Here is a 24,495-nt window from a genome sequence, read left to right on the forward strand (position 1 = left end):
GCCCACATCCGCCCTCCTGTCCAGCATCACTACTCTGGACGGTTCTGACTTAGAATATGTGGACAACTACAAATACCTAGGTATCTGGTTAGACTGTAAACTCTCCTTCCAGACTCACATCTCCAATAACAAAATTAAATCTAGAATTGGCTTCCTATTTCGTAACAAAGCATCCTTCACTCATGCTGCCAAACATACCCTCATAAAACTGACTATCCTATTGATTCTCGACTTCGGCAATGTCATTTACAAAATAGCCCTCAACACTCTACTCAGAAAATTGGATGCAGTTTCACAGTGTCATCCGTTATGTCACCAAAGCCCCATATACTACCCACCACTGCGACCTGTATGCTCTCGTTGGCTGGCCCTCGCTTCATATTCGTCGCCAAACCCACTGGCTCCAGGTCATCTATAAGTCTTTGCTAGGTAAAGCCCTGCCTTATGTCAGCTCACTGGTCACCATAGCAGGGCCCACCCATAGCATGCGCTCCAGCAGGTATATTTCACTGGTCACCCCCAAAGCCAGTTCCTCGTTCGGCCACCTTTCCTTCCAGTTCTCTGCTGCCAAATACTGGAACGAACTGCAAATATCACTGAAGCTGGAGACTCATGTCTCCCTCACTAGCTTTAAGCACCAGCTGTCAGAACAGCTCACAGATCACTGCACATAGCTTATCTGTAAATAGCCCATCCAACTACCTCATCCCCATACTATTTATTTTATTTTGCTCCTTTGCACCCCAGTATCTCTACTTGCACACACATCTTCTTCACATCTATCCCTCCAGTGTATAATTGTTATATTTGCAATGTATTCGCCACTATGGCCTATTTATTGCCTTATCCTACCTCAACTGAGGAACTAAATCTTACTTTGCGTAATACCCTAGATGCAATTGCACCACTAATAACAAAAAACGTTCTTAAGAAATTAGCTCCCTGGTATACAGAAAATACCCGAGCCCTGAATCAAGCTTCCAGAAAATTGGAACGAAATGGCGCCCCACCATACTGGAAGGCTTCCAACTAGCTTGGAAAGACAATGCCGCGCAAGACCCCTCACTGCTGCTCGATCATCCTATTTTTCTAACTTATTTGAGGAGAATAAGAACAATCCAAAATGTATTTTTGATACTGTCAAAAAGCTAACTAAAAAGCAGCATTCCCCAACAGAGGATGGCTTTCACTTCAGCAGTGATAAGTTCATAAACCTCTGACGAAAAGATATTGATCATTAGAGAGCAAATTTGAATCTGCATATTTCTCCAAAGCTCAGTTGTACTGAGTCTGCACAACACTGCCAGGACCTAGGATCAAGGGAGACACTCAAGTTTTTTAATCCTATATCTCTTGACACATTGATGAAAATAGTCATGGCCTCTAAACCTTCAAGCTGCATACCGGACCCTATTCCAACTAAACTACTGAAAGTGCTGCTTTCTGTGCTTGGCCCTCCTATGTTGAACACAATAAATAGCTCCCTATCCACCGGATGTGTACCAAACTCACTAAAAGTGGCAGTAATGAAGCCTGTCTTGAAAAAGCCAAACCTTGACCCAGAAATATAAAAATCTATCAGCCTTTATCGAATCTCCCCTTCCTCTGAAAACATTTTGAAAAAGCTGTAGCACAGCAACTCACTGCCTTTCTAAAGACAAACAATGTATAATACATGCTCCATTCTGGTTTTAGACACCATCATAGCACTGAGACTGCACTCGTGAAGGTGGTCAATAATGGCATCAGACCAAGGCTCTGCATCTGTCCTCGTGCTCCTAGACATTAGTGCTGCTATTGACATCATCAACGACCACATTCTTTTGGAGGAATTGGAAACCCAAATTGGTCTACACGGACAAGTTCTGGCCTGGTTTAGATCTTATCTGTCGGAAAGATATCAGTTTGTCTCTGTGGTTGGTTTGTCCTCTGACAAATCAATTGTAAGTTTCAGTCTTCCTCAAGGTTCCATTTTAGGACCCCTATTGTTTTCACTATACATTTTACCTCTTAGTGATGTCATTCGGAAACATAATGTTAACTTTCACTGCTATGCAGACGACACACAGCTGTACATTTCGATGAAACACGGTGAAGCCCCAAAATTACCCTCCCTGGAAGCCTGTGTTTCAGACATAAGGAAGTGGATGGCGGCACATTTTCTACTTTTAAACTCGGACAAAACAGAGATGCTAGTTCTAGGTCCCAAGAAACAAAGAGATCTTCTGTTGGATCTGACAATTAATCTTCATGGTTGTACAGTCGTCTCAAATAAATCTGTGAAAGACCTCGGCGTTACTATGGACCCTGAACTCTCTTTTGACGAACTTATCAAGAATATTTAAAGGAGAGCTTTTTTCCATCATCGTAACATTGCAAAAATAAGAAACTTTCTGTCCAATAACGATGCAGAAAAATTAATCCATGCTTTGTCACTTCTAGATTAGACTACTGCAATGCTCTACTTTCCGGCTACCCGGATAAAGCACTAAATAAACTTCAGTTATTGCTAAACACGGCTGCTAGAATCTTCACTAGAACCAAACAATTTGATCATATTACTCCAGTGCTAGCCTCTCTACACTGGCTTCCTGTTAAGGCTAGGGCTGATTTCAAGGTTTTACTGCAAAGCATTACATGGGCATGCTCCTACCTATCTCTCCCATTTGGTCCTGCTGTACATACCTACACGTACGCTACGGTCACAAGACGCAGGCCTCCTTATTGTCCCTAGAATTTCTAAGCAAACAGCTGGAGGCAGGGCTTTCTCCTACATAGCTCCATTGTTATGGAATGGTCTGCCTATCCATGTGAGAGATGCAGATTCAGTCTCAACCTTGAAGTCTTTATTGAAGACTCATCTCTTCAGTAGGTCAGTAGGGTGTAGTCTGGCCCAGGGGGGTGAAGGTGAATGGAAAGGCACTGGAGCAACAAACCGCCCTTGCTGCCTGGCCGGTTCCCCTTTCTTCACTGGGATTCCCTTTTACGGGGGCTGAGTCACTGGCTTACCGGTGCGTCAATTGAGTGGGTTGAGTCACTGACGTGATCTTTCTGTCTGGGTTGGTGCCCCAGACAGGGGGGATCTTCATGGGCTCTACTCAGCCTTGTCTCAGGGTAGTAAGCTGGTGGTTTGAAGATATCCCTCTAGTGGAGTGGAGGCTGTGCTTTGGCAAAGTGGGTGGGGTTATTTCCTGCCTGGTTGGCCCTGTCCTGGGGTATCGTCGGGCCCCCCGACACAATTCCAATGGGAAGCAGTCCTCATGAGGTTAGGAGGAAGGAGGATACACTGGAAGATTATCATTGAAAAGATGGAACATGAAAATAGGCAGAGATGTCATGCCCATAGGGGGAACAGGGACAGGTTCCCCCTGAGATTTCTCCTGTTTACATACAAAGTAGTGAAGTCATCAAAACTACAAAATAACACATATGGAATCATGTGGTAACCAAACAACTGTAAAACAAATCAAAATCTAGCCACCCTTTGCACACAAGTTTGCACACTCTTCACTATTATTCTACAGTTTAGAAAATAGTCAAAATAAAGAAAAACCCTTGAATGAGTAGCTGTGTCCAAACTTTTGACTGGTACTGTATATATTAAATATTTTTGTTGTTCTTTCTCTGTAATACTACTAGCCACCTAGCAATTTGAAGTTGCCCAAACTCCCAACCGCATAACTACCAAGTAGCCATTTCAGGCTATCAATGAAGTTAGAGTGGCTAGCTTGTTTTACCATCTTAGATGGCATGCCTGCTGGCAAGGTTGGTAGACTTGAGAAAAGTAAGCAATTACTAAATTTACTGAATAAGACTCACATTCCTTTCAATCTTTTACCCATATTTTTTGCAGAGATGCAGATTTAGCGTCTTAAAAATGTAGTGTCTTAAAAAAAAGAATAACTACCAGTCAGATACAGACAACTCAAGAGGTACGCTTAGATATGCAGAAAAGTAAACATATCTTTTTTTACATAGATTTAATCATAACAATTATGGCTCTAGATTGCAGTAAAAAAAGCTGTTTCAGGTATATGAAAAATTATCCAATTTACGGATAGGGAGCCTATCCCCCCTCAGGACCACCCTCCAGCCATTCTCATGTTACATACTTTGTGCCCCCTCAGATTTTTGGGGTGCATGATTTTCCTGAATATAGGCCTATAATTAGTTTTGAGATGTACAGTAGCCTGCCATACTGCTGTGGCACACTAAAATGAGCTCTCTCCCGTTCCTTTAGTCAGTTACCCTTCTCAGAACAGTTTATTGCACCAATAAAATGACTACATTAAGATAAAACTGAATCGAGTATGCTTTTTTGACTGTGCAGCCTACTAAGGTGTCCACTTTCAGATAAACAGATGCCAAACTGTCTTGAACCCCCCCAACACAGGTGTTCAATGTCCTCCCGAACTCTGACCCTGCCCCCCACCTCCAGAGGGTAGACACAAGATACTTTGGGACCACAACCTCTGCTGATCTCGAAGCACCCAGCATTGCCATGCACAATACGGTCCTTGTTGATTTCCAAGAATGTGGCGGGCCAGGGCCCCTCTGGACAGGTTTCATGTGGGAAGGCCTTTCATCAGGGCTACAGAACGCCTTCCTTCAGCGCATTCACAACACATTAGATCCGCACTGAGGGAGGCAAACCAGATCAGGTGAATGGAAAAACCCTTTGAATAGGGATATGAGTTCTATTTTAAATGTGGTCCCAGAGTAGCCAAACACCAAGGGGTCAATGTTGAGCAACTACAGTGAATGTTTTCGCTTCACTGGTTCACATCAGGTAAATGTGGAGATTTTGTCAGCGCTTTCCTTTGCTGCATTATGATCTGTCGATGGAAAAAAAGAAAAATGCACAAAATGCCATGCTTATTAAATGGGATTATGTACAGTAGCTGGTTTCCTCCTAGGTGTTTGAGGGAGACCCTGCCAGAAGACTCCCATTGGGATGAGAAACAGTTCAGCCTTTGATCAGATACATGTACGTTCATCCTTTCAAGTTGTTTTAGACAACATTTCCATGCATCTTTATTCACCACGACTTAGCCTATGTTTCTTCACAATTATGCCTCATAAAGACATCAACACATAGTTCTACATTCAATCAAAAACCACAAGGTGTGCTAGAGGTCTTCACGGTTCCACCTGACCCGGAATACACCCAATATTTTCCCTGGGGTCCTGCATAGCCTATCGCCTATTTATTTTACGCTAATAAGGTGAATTTATTGACTTATAGAAGACATAGGTCTTTGTATGTTGGCTATTAGTTAACCAGGAGAGCAACTTGGCTGATAAACCACATTTTTTTGTCACTCGGGTCTGGTCTAGATCCTGACCCACTAGGGTATGGGTCAGGTCTAGTTGTCGTTGCGTCCATTTGAGTTTGGGTCTGATTGTTCTCGGTTCTGGATCAAACTTTTTGGACACAAAAATACTGTGTGTGTGTGAACAAAAACGTAAGGAATATGTTATGTTAATTTACATATACTGAACAAAAATATAAACACAACATGTAAAGTGTTGGTCCCATGTTTCATAAGCTGAAATAAAAGATCCCAGAAATGTACCATTTGCACAAAAATCTTATTTCTCTCAAATGTTTGGTACAAATTTGTTTACATCCCTGTTAGTGAGCATTTCTCCTTTGTCAAGATAATTCATCCACCTGACAGGTGTGGCATGTGAAGAAACTGATTAAACAGCATGATCATTACTCAGGTGCACCTTGTGCTGTGGACAATAAAAGGCCAATCTAAAATGTGCAGTTTTGTCAAAACACAATGCCACAGATGTTTCACGTTTTGAGGGAGCGTGCAATTGGCATGCTGACTGCAGGAATGTCAACCAGAGCAGTTGGCAGAGAATTACATGTTCATTTCTCTACCATAACCTGCCTCCTACGCTGTTTTACAGAATTTGGCAGTATACTAACTGGCCTCACAACTGCAGATCACGTGTAACCACAACAACCCATGACCTCCACATCCAGCTTCTTCACCATCCAGCCTGTCCGTAATGAAGCCCTTTTGTGGGGAAAACTAATTCTGATTGGCTGGGCCTGGCTCCCATGTGGGTGGGTATGCCCTCCCAGGCGGCCCACCCGTAGCTGCGCCCCTGCCAAATCATGTCAAATCCATAGATTAGGGCCTAATGAATTTATTTAAAACAGACTTATTTCCTTATATGAACTGTATATGAACTGTAACTTGTTGAAATTGTTAATATATGGTTAGGGTAGGAGTTAAGTGAACATTAGTTGTTAAAACACAACCCGTAGAGTGAGCCTGTACATTTAATGCTTCGTGTCACTGGACAGGCTCCAGCCAGAATACTTCTAACAGGGAACGGCTTCATGGAAGCCTGAGAGAGGAGAGAGCTAGGGCCGGCTCAGCCTGCGAGGTAAGACGCTTAGCCCTCTAAGACGTGCTTGGCTGGGGGTGGATTTTACACGACCTGAGTCATCGCCCCATCTGTAGAAGGTGAGGTCAACCATGGTGCGAGTGTGACCGTCAGATTACCTCAACTGTAAAATAACATCAACTCTACAAGGGTCTCCCCATGTTCATTCATCAATGGTAAGATCATTATTCCAATGGTGAGGGCGGGGGAAGGGGTGGGCTGGCTGGTGACAGAGAAGGGGGGAAGGGGTGGGCTGGCTGGTGACAGAGAAGGGGGGAGGGGGCTGGCTGGTGACAGAGAAGGGGGACGGAACGGGCTGGCTGGTGACAGAGAAGGGGGGAAGGGGTGGGCTGGCTGGTGAGAGAGAAGGGGGGCTGGCTGGTGACAGAGAAGGGGGAAGGGGTGGGCTGGCTGGTGACAGAGAAGGGGGGACGGGGTGGGCTGGCTGGTGACAGAGAAGGGGGGACGGGGTGGGCTGGCTGGTGACAGAGAAGGGGGGACGGGGTGGGCTGGCTGGTGAGAGAGAAGGGGGAAGGGGTGGGCTGGCTGGTGAGAGAGAAGGGGGGAAGGGGTGGGCTGGCTGGTGAGAGAGAAGGGGGGGGAAGGGGTGGGCTGGCTGGTGATAGAGAAGGGGGACGGGGTGGGCTGGCTGGTGAGAGAGAAGGGGGAAGGGGTGGGCTGGCTGGCTGGTGACAGAGCAGGGGGAAGGGGTGGGCTGGCTGGTGACAGAGAAGGGGGAAGATAGCTGGCTGGTGACAGAGAAGGGGGAAGGGGTGGGCTGGCTGGTGAGAGAGAAGGGGTGGGCTGGCTGGTGACAGAGAAGTGGGGGGAAGGGGTGGGCTGGCTGGTGACAGAGAAGTGGGGGAAGGGGTGGGCTGGCTGGTGACAGAGAAGGGGGAAGGGGTGGGCTGGCTGGTGACAGAGAAGGGGGAACGGGGTGGGCTGGCTGGTGAGAGAGAAGGGGGGAAGGGGTGGGCTGGCTGGTGACAGAGAAGGGGGAAGGGGTGGGCTGGCTGGTGACAGAGAAGGGGGGAAGGGGTGGGCTGGCTGGTGACAGAGAAGGGGGGGAAGGGGTGTGCTGGCTGGTGAGAGAGAAGGGGGGAAGGGGTGTGCTGGCTGGTGAGAGAGAGGGGAAGGGATGGGCTGGCTGGTGAGAGAGAAGGGGGGAAGGGGTGGGCTGGCTGGTGATAGAGAAGGGGGGACGGGGTGGGCTGGCCGGTGACAGAGAAGGGGGGAAGGGGTGGGCTGGCTGGTGAGAGAGAAGGGGGGAAGGGGTGGGCTGGCTGGTGGCAGAGAAGGGGGGAAGGGGGGCTGGCTGGTGACAGAGAAGGGGGGAAGGGGTGGGCTGGCTGGTGACAGAAGGGGATGGAGGTGCAGGAGGGAGTGGAGGGGCTTCGCTCGGACCAGGGAGCACCTGAGGAGACAAATGACCGAGAGATTCCCCTCTCACTCGGTTCTTGTTGGATATTGACACCACAATTGCAAAATAACTTTCATTTATTTGTCATCATTATCATCATCCCAAAAAGAGGGCCATTTCATATCACGGTGAAGTTATGAACCAAACAGATGAGATTAAGTGGACAGCTTTCCATCAAGGCTTGCATAAGAACACTACAAAAAGTGACCCTTGGAGAGAGTTCAGTGGAAGTTCCATGCGCAAAAATACTATAAAATATTACAACTGGCAGCTCCAAAAATAGATCCTTATTACAATAGTAATTAAAACATTGCATGAGCGTCAAATGAAGAGAAATAGCTCCAAACCCTGTCATCTGTAGCATATTTCATTAAGACAATACGATAACGTTTCATCAGCGTAAACTAGGGATTCTTGCCATCATAAAATGCTAGTATGAACTTTTCCCAAAGGCAATATGTATTATGAGTAATACATGCGGTAATGGCAAACAAATAACCATCAAATATTATTTTAAGTCAAACTGAATGAGATTAAAAAATCTGTAAAAGAAAGCCCTCTAAAAACAAATCTCACTTCTGTGGAGATGTTCTTTACACTACCAAATGGAGCTCATACCAGTAGTGATATTTTATACCGCAAAATTCCAATAAACTGGGTAAAGCTTTTTGATGAGCAAATAGCTAATCAGTCGTTTTTATCCAATATGTCCAAATAAAACGGTAGAACATTGACAGATAACTTTGTTCCTCTTTTGCTGTGTATCTGAGAAGAGGCACCAATGTCTCGTGTTCACACACACACACACACACACACACACACACACACACACACACACGTGTATCTAGCATCCTGGATGACTGACATGGGGTGCTGTAACTGAAGCCATCGTGCAGCCATCTTGGTACTCCTCCTCCATTGTAAAATAGATTTTAGAAGCTATAGAAATGTATTAATGTCTACATTCGGGTTTTTTTAACACATTTATTCTATTAGACATCTTAACGCATACTTGTATTATACTATTAAAACATTGATTTTTACTACTAAATGTAATTGTCCCCACTATAACAACAAAACACTTATATACATGTTATTTTGTCCTTGAAACATTTCATTGTAATACTGGGGAGTGCCAATATGGCCGACCGGTGGCTTCAAAGCTTCTCAATGGCCAATACATAGCATCAGCAATCCAGGGTTTATATACATCATTGGTACAGACAACTAGGTTGCCATGAAAACAACAATTCCTCTGGCAGTCTTCGGTTGCTCAACCAACTGTAGTTCACTTTGTCGAGCCCCAAACCCAGCAGGCGAAAAACAGCAAGTCAACCTAAATTAAACAGCCTGTCCCAGAGTCCACAATAACTTACTGTATGTCTAACTTAATAAATATACTCTGCTTCCGCTGGATTTTGCTAAGAGAGCAGAAGTGCTGAGGTGAGTCTTGCTCACCGCCTCACCGGGGGTTGGGGGGGGTCAAAGGTCAATGGAAGGGCTCAGAGGGGTCAATCAATGCGGTTCCCGCATATCGTGAAGCGGTCTACGTCCAGCAGGTCCTTTTTAGGGGTCCTGTGCTTGAGCTCTGTGCCCTCCGTCCCATCCCCCTCCTTCTGCTCGGGAGTGGCAGGGGGCGAGGGGGTGAGGGTGTCAGGGTCCGGTTCTGGGCTGGTGGAGGGTCTGGTTGGGGTGGTGGTGAGGGAAGTGGCGGGAGGGGCCACAGTCTCTGCCTGTGGGGTGGGGACGACAGTGGGGGTAGGCTGGGTGGTGACAGAGGAGGAGGGGGGGATGGAGGTGCAGGAAGGAGTGGATGGAGACCGCTCAGACCACGGATCCCCTGACAGATCACCTGATGAGGCAAATGAGACAGAGAGAGAAGTAGATTTAACCCAAACAAACAATACTAATTTGAGAAAAGTTAGCAACACTAACGGTAAGTAACACTCACACATAGATGGTAAGCAACGAATCATCATAAACTTCCTTTTTGATTAGATTTGACTTCAGAGTGACCAAGTAAACTGGAAAACCAACATTGACTTCTAGGAATAAAAACGTACCTACTGTATATCGAAGGGTCAAAAAGACAAATCTACAGTAATACAAGTTGACTCCTCAAGTCCACCCATCATGGCCTTAAAATGCCAGTATGCAGTATAAATGGCGTTACATTACACAAGTTAGATCAGGCAAATAGAATAATTCATACCCTTCGATATATATCCTCCAAACACCAGCTTCTCAGGCATTACCACTTTTATACAACGGGTTACCAACATATTCAAATAATGATCGACATATTTTCATTAAAAACGTTGATTCATTTATTTATACTATTTCATCCTTCCACAAGATATAGTCCCGACACAAATCTAGGGTTGCAAGAGACGCGACCCAGTCGTTCAGTCTTTTTGTTCTATATCTATGGACGCAACCCAGTCGTTCAGTCTTTTTGTATCTATTGCATCTACCAGTCGTTCAGTCTTTTTGTATCTACTGCATCTACCAGTCGCGACCCAGTCGTTCAGTCTTTTTGTTCTGTATCTATGGATGCGACCCAGTCGTTCAGTCTTTTTGTTCTGTATCCAGTGGACGCGACCCAGTCGTTCAGTCTTTTTCTGTTCTGTATCTTTTTGTATCTATTGGATCTACCCAGTCGTTCAGTCTTTTTGTTCTGTATCTATGGACGCGACCCAGTCGTTCAGTCTTTTTGTTCTGTATCTATGGACGCGACCCAGTCGTTCAGTCTTTTGTTCTGTATCTATGGACGCGACCCAGTCGTTCAGTCTTTTTGTTCTGTATCTATGGACGCGACCCCGTCGTTCAGTCTTTTTGTTCTGTATCTATGGACGCGACCCCGTCAGTTCTGTATCTATGTCTTTTCTTTTTGTTCTGTATCTATGGACGCGACCCAGTCGTTCAGTCTTTTTGTTCTGTATCTATGGACGCGACCCCGTCGTTCAGTCTTTTTGTTCTGTATCTATGGACGCGACCCAGTCGTTCAGTCTTTTTGTTCTGTATCTATGGACGCGACCCAGTCGTTCAGTCTTTTTGTTCTGTATCTATGGACGCGACCCCGTCGTTCAGTCTTTTTGTTCTGTATCTATGGACGCGACCCAGTCGTTCAGTCTTTTTGTTCTGTATCTATGGACGCGACCCAGTCGTTCAGTCTTTTTGTTCTGTATCTATGGACGCGACCCCGTCGTTCAGTCTTTTTGTTCTGTATCTATGGACGCGACCCAGTCGTTCAGTCTTTTTGTTCTGTATCTATGGACGCGACCCAGTCGTTCAGTCTTTTTGTTCTGTATCTATGGACGCGACCCCGTCGTTCAGTCTTTTTGTTCTGTATCTATGGACGCGACCCAGTCGTTCAGTCTTTTTGTTCTGTATCTATGGACGCGACCCCGTCGTTCAGTCTTTTTGTTCTGTATCTATGGACGCGACCCAGTCGTTCAGTCTTTTTGTTCTGTATCTATGGACGCGACCCAGTCGTTCAGTCTTTTTGTTCTGTATCTATGGACGCGACCCCGTCGTTCAGTCTTTTTGTTCTGTATCTATGGACGCGACCCAGTCGTTCAGTCTTTTTGTATCTACTGCATCTACCAGTCGCGACCCAGTCTACTGTATGGACGCGACCCAGTCGTTCAGTCTTTTTGTATCTACTGCATCTACCAGTCGCGACCCAGTCTACTGTATGGACGCGACCCAGTCGTTCAGTCTTTTTGTATCTACTGCATCTACCAGTCGCGACCCCGTCTACTGTATGGACGCGACCCAGTCGTTCGTTCTAAATGTTCCATTGCCATACTGACTGGAAACATTCAGATCCCTTGCATGCTAGCTAGCCAACTACAGCTAATTTACAGTCAAGTGTAAAAGTGCCAAAAAGTGCCGAATTTGCATTTGTTTAAGCTCTTTTCTAGTGACATTTATTTGGATACATCCATAACAATGATCTAATGAGGCGCCATTTCGCCTGGCATAGAAAATGTGTTCTCGTCAGGACACTGTTGTTCAGAGGAGCTAACCAACAACACAGCAAACACAATCCCTTCAAACTGAAGCTGGAAAGACAGCGTTGCAAAAGTCAGAGAGACAGACAGTAAAGGTTTATACAAATCTCCACTGTTGAAAACAAAACGCTAGTCTAAAAGAAACGGGAGATAATGTCTAGATGCTTTTTATAGTGGAGATCACGTTGAGAACTTCCCTGCCTGGGCTGATGAGACAGTGGATTGCGCGGTCAGATGGAACATAGTAAATAGATTTAGCCGGTGGTAACTTGTGGAATAGACAACCAGCTGGAATGCGCTTTTAACCAAATCAGCATTCAGGATTAGACCCACCCGTTGTGTAAACTCAAATAAAGTTGAGTGAAGTAGAAGAGGCATATCAGCACATGGGTTACTACTCTATGGAGAAAGCCATTTGCCTAAGGCGCCGACATGCTTCACTTGCATATAAAAAGAGTGTGTTGCAAATTAGACTTTACCAGGCGAGCAGCAAATCGTGTGTGTATTCCCCAGACTGCATGAAATAAATGTGTGTTCCTCTAAAGGCAACAACACATGAGCATGGGATACAGCAGGCCTACTTTAGAAAATGCATTGTGGTACTGAACCAGTGGTATAACCATGTAATTAGACCATGAGAAACAAGATTCTCTGGTCTGATGAAACCAGGACTCAACTCTTTGGCCTGAATGCCAACCGTCACATCTGGAGAAAACCTGGCACCATCCCTGACGCATGGTTGTGGCAGCATCCTGCTGTGGGGGTGTTTTTCAGCGGCAGGGACTAGAAGACTAGTTAGGATCGAGGCAAAGATGAACGGAGCAAAGTACAGAGAGATCCTTGATGAAAACCTGCTTCAGAACACTCAGGACCTCAGACAGGGGCAAAGGTTCACCTTCCAACAGGACAAGTCTCTGAATGTCCTTGAGAGGCCCAGCCAGATCCCAGACTTGAACCTGATCAAACATCTCTAGAGAGCTGTAGCAACGCTCCCCATCCAACCTGACAGAGCTCGAGAGGATCTGCAGAGAGAATGGGAGAAACTCCCCAAATACAGGTGTGCCAAGCTTGTAGCGTCATACCCAAGAAGACTCAAGGATGTAATCGCTGCCAAACGCGATTCAACAAAGTACTGAGTAAAAGGTCTGAATACTTTTGTAAATGTGATTTCTGTTTTTTTATTTGAAATAAAATAGCAAACATTTCCAAACCTATTTTTGCTTTGTCATTATGGGGTATTGTGTGTGTAGACTGATGATGGGAGAAAAAAAAAAAAATCAAATTTTAGAATAAGGCTGGCTGTAACTTTATAAAATGTGGAAAAAGTCAAGGGGTCTGAAAACTTTCCATAGGCACTTTAAACATATGGCACCTCCAATTAGAACCAAATCGTTATGAAGAACGAGGCAAAGTAGTCTTAATATAGTAAGGAATCCATTGGAATCAGGGGGCTAAAATTTCGCAAGGGAGGTATTCAATAGGCACCAAACAGAATGAAACAGACTAAAACAGGGTGTGACTACCTGAACTCGTCCAATAAGAGAAGCTCATATTCATTTTCCGAGGCAAAACGGTTTGCTACGGCGTGCACTAATGAATGCAGCCCAGAAGAGACAGCTGGGTTGGGTCCAGTACAGTTTCAGATGGGCTAATGAAGAATAGCAACGCAAGCATTCCGTGACTTTCTGACCCCACATGATATGCATTGGCACTTCAACATACTATGCTACTGATTATTTTGCCTGAAAACTGTGGTGCTGTAAAAATACAGGAGTGAGAACAGCTTTGACGTGACGTCACTTGTCGCGCTAATGCTCTCAGCGGGCTCGTCTGCCATGCTGGAGAAAAAACACTGAAGCTCTACACACACACACACACGACTGACAATTTATCTCGGTCATGCGCATCCTAGCAGCAGTTTCAGTTTTGAATTTCAGTGGCCGTTTCGATGTGGATGAAGGAGAGGTGCGTGCGCGTGTGGCGATGCGGGAGGTCAATTACCCGAGTGGGAAATACACATCTGCTTGCTTGAGGCTGGGTTTGGCAAGCTGGGATTGCTAAGAAGAATGAGTAATTGAGTGTCTTATTGAGGCTGGGTAGGCTGTATGTGACTGACTGGGTTCTAATCTGGGTCCTCTTCATGCCTTAAGATTGCGTTAGCCCGCTGAGCGAAAGGCTCAGGGAGGTAACACAAGTCTTCATGGTTTCATGCAAGGTTTTTACCTGTTCCCTAGTCATTATTATAAATGAGAAGATGTTCCCTCACCTGGTAAAATGAAGGTAAATGAATATAAATACTAGGGTATTGTCTGTCACTGGGTACCTGAGGGGGCAGTACACCTGGATGTCTTGCTGGTTTGACTGGGCGTCATCCCGGGGACGGCTGTGGGGGGCTTCTCAAACAGCTTGTCCTCCATGTTGGCTCTCTTCACGTACACACACGACTTCCCCAGCAGCACAATACTGTTAAGCACTTTCAGGGTCACCATTCTACACAGGGAAAATACAAGTAATGATATCCAAGGTGAAAGTGAGAAGAGAAGCAGACTACAGTATAGTCATGTGTCGTTCAGTTCATGGACAGAAAACAGCTCCAGGAACGCAATAGAGCTTCTGCATATCTAAAGCTTATGATGCATTTGAAATACGATCGAGAGAGACAGCCACATCTAGGTCTGTGGACCAAATGCCTCCCCGTCCCCCTCCCCCGAGGGCTTTTGGAAGCCGGACTGTGGTCTTTTCACAGATACCAGGGTCTGTTGTGAATACAGCTATTAAAAAATGATAAAAAGGGGGTGGGTGGGGGGGGGTCACTGGAGATGACAACGTTGTATTCCACCTCAGGCTAACTGCTCAGTGGTTTATACCCACAGGGTGTAAAAAAAGAAGAAGAAAAGATGGAGGAGGGTGAAGAGAAAAAAAAAGCCCCAACTAAGCCTAAGCAGAGGGCTAACGTGAAGACCCATGCTAAAGTAACTCAGTGGGAACAGACCGGCATGGACATCAGAGGCGCTCCATTTAAATACGCATAGGATATCGCGTGAATGCTATGCTCGCAAACAACGCTAGCCGTATTGCGGGACTGACGCATTCGGATTTGTCTCTGAAACTCGTGGAAGGGGTGCTATGTAATTGCAAATCATCGAACATGACAAAGAATAAGAACTGGATTGGAGTCTTACCCCATGTAAAAGAGGAACACACAGGAGTAGGACAGGGCTCCCTGTACATTCACTGAACTCATCACCACTCGGATTAGCTGTCAATTACAAAATCGAAAAAGCTTCAGCAGAAACACTGTCGCACGTTACAGTTCATCAGAAATAAAAATCAAGACAACAAAATGTAGTTATGTCAACTACATGGTCGTGCAACTAATAAACAACGTTATACAAGACGGAACTGTTTAGTTGATTGACGTCAATAAAAAAACGCAATCAAAAGCATATAATTAGTGCCCACTTAAAACACACTGCCCATCTACATATCATGGAAGGGGAACCACTGCATTGGACTGGTGTACAAGGCTGATCTTACCAGGACTGCAAGAGGAAGAGGAATGAAGCCCATTCTCCTGGCTACGGAATCGCTGTAGTCTGTGCAGGCCTGCCCATTGACAAAAACAAGCCTCAACCACACATCAACTACAGCAGCGAGAAAAAAAACCCCAACATTGATTGAAACTGTAGGGACAGTGGAGCTGGATGCCTAATCACTGTGTTCGAGAGATGCTACGTACGTTTTTCTGCCGACAGCTGACGAGATCGAAGGCCAGGCTGGCTCTGTATTCACTGTATACCTGCGGATACAAAAACAGCCATGTTATCATCACAGAGACGAACAGAACACCTAGTTCATTATTATAATGTATCACTACGGTTGTTTGATATGAAGCTTGTAAACCATCTGCCATGGCTCTGCAGAAAACCACAGATACCATAAAGACTGGACCACAAGTGAGTATGACCGACTGGATTTGAAGACCGTGTTAGCCGGCTGAGCTAAAGCCTAGGCAGTTTTCAGGTCTCAGCGAAGGTTACTTGTCAAGTGAGAGAGAGAACGGTTCACCAAACCTACCGCCATTACACTCCTCCCCCCTATGACCAACCGCTCCTCACGGAATAAACAGCACCAATGTATCCCGACTGAATTCAAACCCACATCTCCTATGCGCCACAAGACTGTGTGAGCCCTTCGATCTAAAGCCTTCAGGTCTTAGGCAAGGTTTCTCGCCACACAAGAGCTGGGAATGGGTCATGACTGACGGTGGGATAGCTAGTTGTTGTGGCTGAGGATGACGACGTTGCTAGCCCAGTAGCCCAGTTGGGGCATAATGTGATGTGTTGTGATTTTAGAAAGAGGGCAGAGGGGAGCGGAGGGACTCGTGGGACGCTACAGTGTGGGAGGCAATGTGGGAGGCAGTGTGGGAGGCAACTCAAACAAAAGTGCCACACTGTACATAAAAACAGGGCCAACCATGGTGTAATCCTTCAAACATGAACGAAGCAGACCCTCTCCAGTGAACATACATTTCACAGTCACACACCCAGAGGGAAATGTGTTGTTTTCTTAATCAATTTATTCAGTAGATGAATTGAAATTCTTATTCAAGACTTTAAAAAGCGCAATGTATTCCTAATGGGGATTGTTTTATTTGCGAACTGTGAACTTCAATTAATTCCTTGAAGTGGGTGAATTCAAAATGGGATTGACCTCAAAATACACCGCTCCCTCTTGGTGTGTGACTGTGTGCGAAATGAAAGGTTCTCAGTTCATTTATCGGCAACTCATCAAATCACTAGTTATCATCCGTGTGATCCTTACATCTGCCGTGATCTCGTTGAACTTGGTGATGAAGGCGTGTTTGATGACGTCCACTGCGATCTCGGAGGCGATCACCATGAAGACATCAGGTAACAACACCCAGAGATGATCTGGAGACAAGACAACTGACTTGTGAAGTGAATTTCTAAAATCTACCCCATTCCTTCTTTACCTAACCGAATGTCTGGTCTTTCTTTTTAATTGACTCCAATTGTACATTTAATGATTTCTTGGTTTAATCATATATTGTTTTAGGCTTAGTACAATAAGTTAAACAGTGGTGGATTCGACTCGAACACAAGATAAAATACAATCTTCATATCCATGCGGTGCAAGTCTGCCCAAAATGGTTTCGGATGAGGTCTAAGTTATGCCATAAGGCTCAGACCCGGTCAGAGTACGACATTAGCATCATCACCATTACTGACATTCCAAATCTGTCAGGGCCAGCTGACTGTATTAAGAGAGCTGTCATATAGGACAGAGGTGATGAGAGTAAGGCTGCGCTATCATCACCACAATGTCTTATCCACTAGGGGTTGAATGGAACAGCTTTAAAAAAGGTCACCAAGGATCAGGGTGATTACTTTTTCAAAAGGCAGCAGTAGCAGCAAACTGTGGGCCTCCTGAGAAGCACAGCGGTCTAAGGCACTGCATCGCAGTGCTAGAGGCGTCACTACAGACCCGGGTTCGCTCACGGGCTGTATCACGACCGGCTGTGATCGGGGGTTCCCATAGGGAGGCTGACACAATTAGCCCAGTGTAATCCGGGTTAGGGAAGGGTTTGGCCGGTGGGGGGCTTTAATTGGTTCATCGCGCTCTAGCGGCTCCTTGTGGCAGGTCGGGTGCCTGCAGGCTTTAGTCAGGCGAACAGTGTTTCCTCCAACACGTCGACCTTCGCCTCCTAAGACCGTTGGGGAGTTGCAGCGATGAGACAAGATCAAAATTGGGGAGAAAACCACCCCCCCCACAACTAAATCACCCGTCACCCTGTGAACACAATAAAATGGATCCAAGAACTCCCTTTGCATGTTGGTTACCTGGGCTCCATGAGAACTGCTCCATGTTCCTGAGGCAGACGATGAGAAGGAGTACGTAACTGGTGAACCGTTCCTTGATATCTAAAATGCAAATAAACATATTCGTAACCAGCTAATACTTAGAATCATGTACCAACATAACTACGTAATATCGACAAAAAAGGGCAGTCATTTGTTCCATGTACTTTCAAAGCTACATACATCATTTGGCATAAATATCCTATTCGTCGGAATCCTGTGTGGTTTGGAAGTAAGTGTAACTTTGCTAAACAGACTGGATCTTCAAAGACGCAAGCAAATTGCAGGAGGGGGGAAATAGGAAGTGATTAAAGCTTATTTTCGGGTCCTTGCATTCCTGCAGAATGACAGCAACAAAGATGAAAACATGCAGCCTGCAGGCACAAAGAGGAAGAGTTCAGAATGCATTTAAATCTATGGCGCATTTCTTTCGTGTTATCAAAGCTGAATAAACAGCTCCGATTGCCCCTTCAAAAAGGACGAGAGAGAGAGAGAGAGAAGGCTTAACCCATCGCATAGAAAATGACTGTCTAACATGTAGAGCGTTTTGAATCAGAGAAATGGTGTTAAAAATAAATGTCCATATCACAATTTAAAATGTACAGTGTTAATGCCTATGGCAGTAACTTACCACTGTTGGACATCTGAAAGAGGTTGTTCTTCTCAAACTTCTTGAACACACTTCCTTTGATCTCCACAAACTGTACATGCAGGAAATACAGGAAAATATATTTGAGTGTCCTCTACATTTTACGATTACGTGTGTGTGTGTGTGTGTGTGTGTGTGTGTGTGTGTGTGAGTGTGTGCACACTCACGTTGTTGGACATCATGATGGTGAGCAGGGACTTATTGTGGGAGTTGAAAGCCACGTTGAGCGTTGACGCCTGGACCATGATGAGGATGGCATGCAGGACTGGAGACAGAGGCTCAGGGAAAAACACTGAACATGGAGACAACAGCATCCGCTGCAGTAAAGGGCTGGGTGTTTGAGTGAGAGCGTGTGTGGACTCACATTACTGACACATCATCAAAAAAACAACAACACGAACAACACAAAGTGACGCCTGTAAGGTGATGGAAGTTGAGGTGTCACAAATTCCTACAGTAGAGTTCTTCCTGTGTGCATTTCCTAGTTCTCCATGAAGGATACAGACGTAGAATACAGCCATGAGGAAGTGGGGGATGACCCCTATGCTGTCTCTCTTCCTCTCTTTGGGCTCTGTGGCCGTCCAGTAGAGAGCGTCAAGGATGTCCTGGCCAAACGACGAGAACAGCCGGTCGGCTACCTAAACAGGGACGGTAAGTAGTTCAAGTCAAGTTCAGCATGGGTTAATGATGTGACCTGCGACCTCGTAAGTGATACAACGGGTGGTAGACTATGACAGATTACCAGCGCTTGACTGTGTGTCACTACTCAAATCAAATTTTATGTCACATGTGTCGAATGCAACCGGTGTTGTGGGACATCTTGAAGGGACTGATAAATGGTGAAATGCTTACTTACATGCCCTCAACCAACAGTGCAGTTCAAGAAATAAGTTAAGAAACAAGTTAAGAAAATAATTGACTAAATAAAATAAAAGTAAAAATAAACACATAATTAAATAACAATAACGAGAATGTATGAAGGGGGTACCGGTACTGAGTAAATGTGCGGGGTACAGGTTAGTCAAGGTAATTTGTACATGTAGGTAGGGGTAAAGTGACTATGCATAGATGATAAAGAGTGAGTAGCAGCAGTGTAAAAACAAAGGGGGGGGGTCAATGTAAATAGTCATTCTGTCAAGGAGCATTTTGGACCTAGACTTGGCGCTCCAGTTCCGCTTGCCGTGCGGTAGCAGAGAGAACAGTCTTGACTAACGTGACTTGAGTCTATGACAACAAAAAAATTGTATGGTTTATATCGGCACACCCTTAGTGGAGTTACCAACAACCGGATATATCCGATTCAGGGATACAGCTAATTCAACCTAGCGTCCTCTCCCGCTGAAAGCAGGAACTCCACTCAGGCGTCTTTTTACGCCAGCTACAACTCATTTTCCCCCTAATAACATATCACCTGCTCCATTTCAGATAAAACAGGGTATCCCGAGGCCCTAATCAAATACTTCATCCAACAACAATAGATTTTCATTGACATAGGCCTTCCCCGCTGACCTAACGCGACTGGATCAGTGGAAGCTATATAGAGGGGAACCTTTAGATCACATTCCTACAACAGCTCTGAATCCAACCCATTGTACCTCCAGCATGTTGTAGATGATGTAGAGTTTGATGACGGACTGTCCCCGGATCAGGTGGTACATCATGCTGTAGTCCACGTAGTGCATCATGGAGTAGCACAGCACCATTATCAGTCCCTTCAAGATGTCACACACCTGGGCCGGCTGCAGCAGGCGCGAGCCACTGGCAGAACACACACACACACACGTTACAAATAGAACCTTGACATACATCTGCATGTACACACACACAGCCAAGTCATACATCTGCATGTACTGTATGCATGTACACTACCGGTCAAACGTTTTAGAACACCTACTCATTCAAGGGTTTTTCTTTATTTTTTTACTATTTTCTACATTGTAGAATAATAGTGAAGACATCGAAACGATGAAATAACACATATGGAATCATGTAGTAACCAAAAACAAGTGTTACATCATAATACATGTTATATTTGAGATTCTTCAAATAGCCACCCGTTGCCTTGATGACAGCTTTACACACTCTGGGCATTCTCTCAACTAGCTTCACCTGGAATGATTTACCAGCAGTCGTGAAGGCGCTCCCACAAATTCTCAGCACTTGTTGGCTGCTTTTCCTTAAGTCTGTGGGACGACTCAACCCAAACAATCCCAATTGGGTTGAGGTCGGGTGACTGTGGAGGCCAGATCATCTGATGCAGCACTCCATCGCTCTCCTTCTTGGTCAAATAGCCCTTACACAGCCTGGAGGTGTGTTGGGTCATCGTTCTGTTGAAAAACAAATGATCGTCCCACTAAGAGTAAACCAGATGGGATGGTGTATCACTGCAGAATGCTGTGGATGCCATGCTGGTTAAAATAAATTAAATCAGACCGTGTCACCAGCAGAGCACCCCCACACCATCTCCTCCATGCTTTCCGATGGGAAATACACATGCGGAGATCATCCGTTCACCCACACCACGTCTCACAAAAGACACAGTGGATGGAGCTACATATCTCCATTTTGGACTCCAGAGCAAAAGGACATATTTCCACCGGTCTAATGTTCATTGCTCGTGTTTCTTTGCCCAAGCAATTTTCTTCACACAAAATAAATTGTAGACCTCCACAAGTCTGGGAGCAATTTCCAAATGCCTGAAGGCACCACGTTCATCTGTACAAACAATAGTACGCAAGTATAAACACCATGGGACCACGCAGCGGTCATACCGCTCAGGAAGGAGACCTATTCCGTCCCCTAGAGATGAATGTACTTTGGTACAAAAAGTGCAAATCAATCCCAGAACAACAGCAAAGGACCTTGTGAAGATTCTGGAGGAAACAGGTACAAAAGTATCCATATCCACACTAAAACGAGTCCTATATCGACATAATCTGAAAGGCCGCTCAGAAAGGAAGAAGCCACTGCTCCAAAACCGCCATAAAAAAGCCAGACTACGGTTTGCAACTGCACATGGGGACAAAGATCATACTTTTTGGGGAAATGTCCTCTGGTCTGATGAAACAAAAATAGAACTGTTTGGCCATAATGACCATCATCATGTTTGGAGGAAAAAAGGGGAGGCTTGCAAGCCAAAGAACACCATCCCAACCGTGAAGCACGGGGGTGGCAACATCATGTTGTGGGGGTGCTTTGCTGCAGGAGGAACTGGTGAACTTCACAAAATAGATGGCATCATGTGGTAGGAAAATTATGTGGATATATTGAAGCAACATCTCAAGACATCAGTCAGGAAAATGGCTTAAGGACAATGCCAAGAGTGTGCAATGCTGCATGAAGGCAAAGGGTAGCTATTTGAAGAATCTCAAATCTAAACATTTTGATTTGCTAAAAACTTTTTTGGTTACTGCATGATTCTGTATGTGTTATTTCATAGTTATGTCTTCACTATTATTCTACAATGCAGAAAATAGTACAAATAAAGAAAATCCTGGAATGAGTAGATGTTCTAAAACTTTTGACCGCTAATGTACACACACACACGCCATACATGCACACAGCCTAGTCATACATTTGCATGTACACACACACCCTAGGCACATATCTGCATGTACACACACACACACACAGCCTAGTCATACATTTGCATGTACACACACACACACACACACACACAGCCTAGTCACATATCTGCATGTACACATACACAGCCTAGTCACATATCTGCATGTACACACACACACACACACACACACACACAGCCTAGTCACATATCTGCATGTACACACACACACACACACACACACACACAGCCTAGTCACATATCTGCATGTACACATACACACACACACAGCCTAGTCACATATCTGCATGTACACATACACACACACACAGCCTAGTCACATATCTGCATGTACACACACACACACACACACACACACACAGCCTAGTCACATATCTGCATGTACACACACAGCCTAGTCACATATCTGCATGTACACACACACACACACACACACACAGCCTAGTCACATATCTGCATGTACACACACACAGCCCAGTCACACATCTGCATGTACACACACACACAGCCTAGTCACACATCTGCATGTACACACACACACACAGCCTGTCACACATCTGCATGTACACACACACACAGCCTAGTCATACATTTGCATGTACACACACACACACACACACACACACACACACACACACACACACACACACACACAGCCTAGTCACATATCTGCATGTACACATACACAGCCTAGTCACATATCTGCATGTACACACACACAGCCTAGTCACATATCTGCATGTACACACACACACACAGCCTAGTCACATATCTGCATGTACACACACACACACAGCCTAGTCACATATCTGCATGTACACATACACACACACACAGCCTAGTCACATATCTGCATGTACACACACACACACACACACACACACACAGCCTAGTCACATATCTGCATGTACACACACACAGCCCAGTCACACATCTGCATGTACACACACACACAGCCTAGTCACACATCTGCATGTACACACACACACAGCCTAGTCACACATCTGCATGTACACACACACACACACACACAGCCTAGTCACATATCTGCATGTACACACACACAGCCCAGTCACACATCTGCATGTACACACACACACAGCCTAGTCACACATCTGCATGTACACACACACACACAGCCTAGTCACACATCTGCATGTACACACACACACAGCCTAGTCATACATTTGCATGTACACACACACACACACACACACACACACACACACACAGCCTAGTCACATATCTGCATGTACACATACACAGCCTAGTCACATATCTGCATGTACACACACACAGCCTAGTCACATATCTGCATGTACACACACACAGCCTAGTCACATATCTGCATGTACACACACACACACAGCCTAGTCACATATCTGCATGTACACATACACACACACACAGCCTAGTCACATATCTGCATGTACACACACACACACACACACACACACACAGCCTAGTCACATATCTGCATGTACACACACACAGCCCAGTCACACATCTGCATGTACACACACACACAGCCTAGTCACACATCTGCATGTACACACACACACAGCCTAGTCACACATCTGCATGTACACACACACATATCTGCATGTACACACACACACACACACACACACACACACACACACACACACACACACAGCCTAGTCACATATCTGCATGTACACATACACAGCCTAGTCACATATCTGCATGTACACACACACAGCCTAGTCACATATCTGCATGTACACACACACAGCCTAGTCACATATCTGCATGTACACACACACACACAGCCTAGTCACATATCTGCATGTACACATACACACACACACAGCCTAGTCACATATCTGCATGTACACACACACACACACACACACACACACACACACACAGCCTAGTCACATATCTGCATGTACACACACAGCCTAGTCACATATCTGCATGTACACACACACACAGCCTAGTCACATATCTGCATGTACACACACGCAGCCTAGTCACATATCTGCATGTACACACACACACACACACACACAGCCTAGTCACACATCTGCATGTACACACACACAGCCTAGTCACACATCTGCATGTACACACACACACACACACACGGCCTAGTCACACATCTGCATGTACACACACACACACACACACAGCCTAGTCACACATCTGCATGTACACACACACACACAGCCTAGTCACACATCTGCATGTAAACACACAGCCTAGACACACAGCCTAGTCACACATCTGCATGTACACAGCCTAGTCACACATCTGCATGTACACACACAGCCTAGACACACAGCCTAGTCACACATCTGCATGTACACACACAGCCTAGTCACACATCTGCATGTACACACACAGCCTAGACACACAGCCTAGTCACACATCTGCATGTACACACACACACACACACACACACACAGCCTAGTCACACATCTGCATGTACACACACACACAGCCTAGTCACACATCTGCATGTACACACACACACAGCCTAGTCACACATCTGCATGTACACACACACA

The 24,495-nt window shown here is 45.4% G+C and overlaps 1 protein-coding gene across 2 annotated transcripts in view; it reads right to left on the minus strand.

Moving 5' to 3' along the window:
* Positions 1-7,873: 7,873 nt before the first annotated feature.
* The window catches only part of LOC112256349 (transmembrane anterior posterior transformation protein 1 homolog), a 45,083-nt gene continuing 28,461 nt past the window's right edge, over positions 7,874-24,495 (minus strand). The window contains exons 5-15 of one of the 2 annotated variants that reach the window (XM_042325619.1): positions 19,971-20,133; positions 18,878-19,013; positions 18,543-18,640; positions 18,358-18,427; positions 17,709-17,789; positions 16,669-16,778; positions 15,584-15,643; positions 15,382-15,450; positions 15,027-15,103; positions 14,168-14,334; positions 7,874-9,680 (exon numbers count right to left, since the gene is read on the minus strand). In XM_042325619.1, the coding sequence (XP_042181553.1) occupies positions 9,340-9,680; positions 14,168-14,334; positions 15,027-15,103; positions 15,382-15,450; positions 15,584-15,643; positions 16,669-16,778; positions 17,709-17,789; positions 18,358-18,427; positions 18,543-18,640; positions 18,878-19,013; positions 19,971-20,133 (1,372 nt within the window). In that variant the 3' untranslated portion in view covers positions 7,874-9,339. The remainder of the gene's footprint in view (positions 9,681-14,167; positions 14,335-15,026; positions 15,104-15,381; positions 15,451-15,583; positions 15,644-16,668; positions 16,779-17,708; positions 17,790-18,357; positions 18,428-18,542; positions 18,641-18,877; positions 19,014-19,970; positions 20,134-24,495) is intronic. The other variant, XM_024429527.2, reaches the window with a different exon arrangement.

Source organism: Oncorhynchus tshawytscha, linkage group LG08 (assembly GCF_018296145.1).
Source record: "Oncorhynchus tshawytscha isolate Ot180627B linkage group LG08, Otsh_v2.0, whole genome shotgun sequence".
Taxonomy (NCBI): Eukaryota; Metazoa; Chordata; class Actinopteri; order Salmoniformes; family Salmonidae; genus Oncorhynchus; species Oncorhynchus tshawytscha.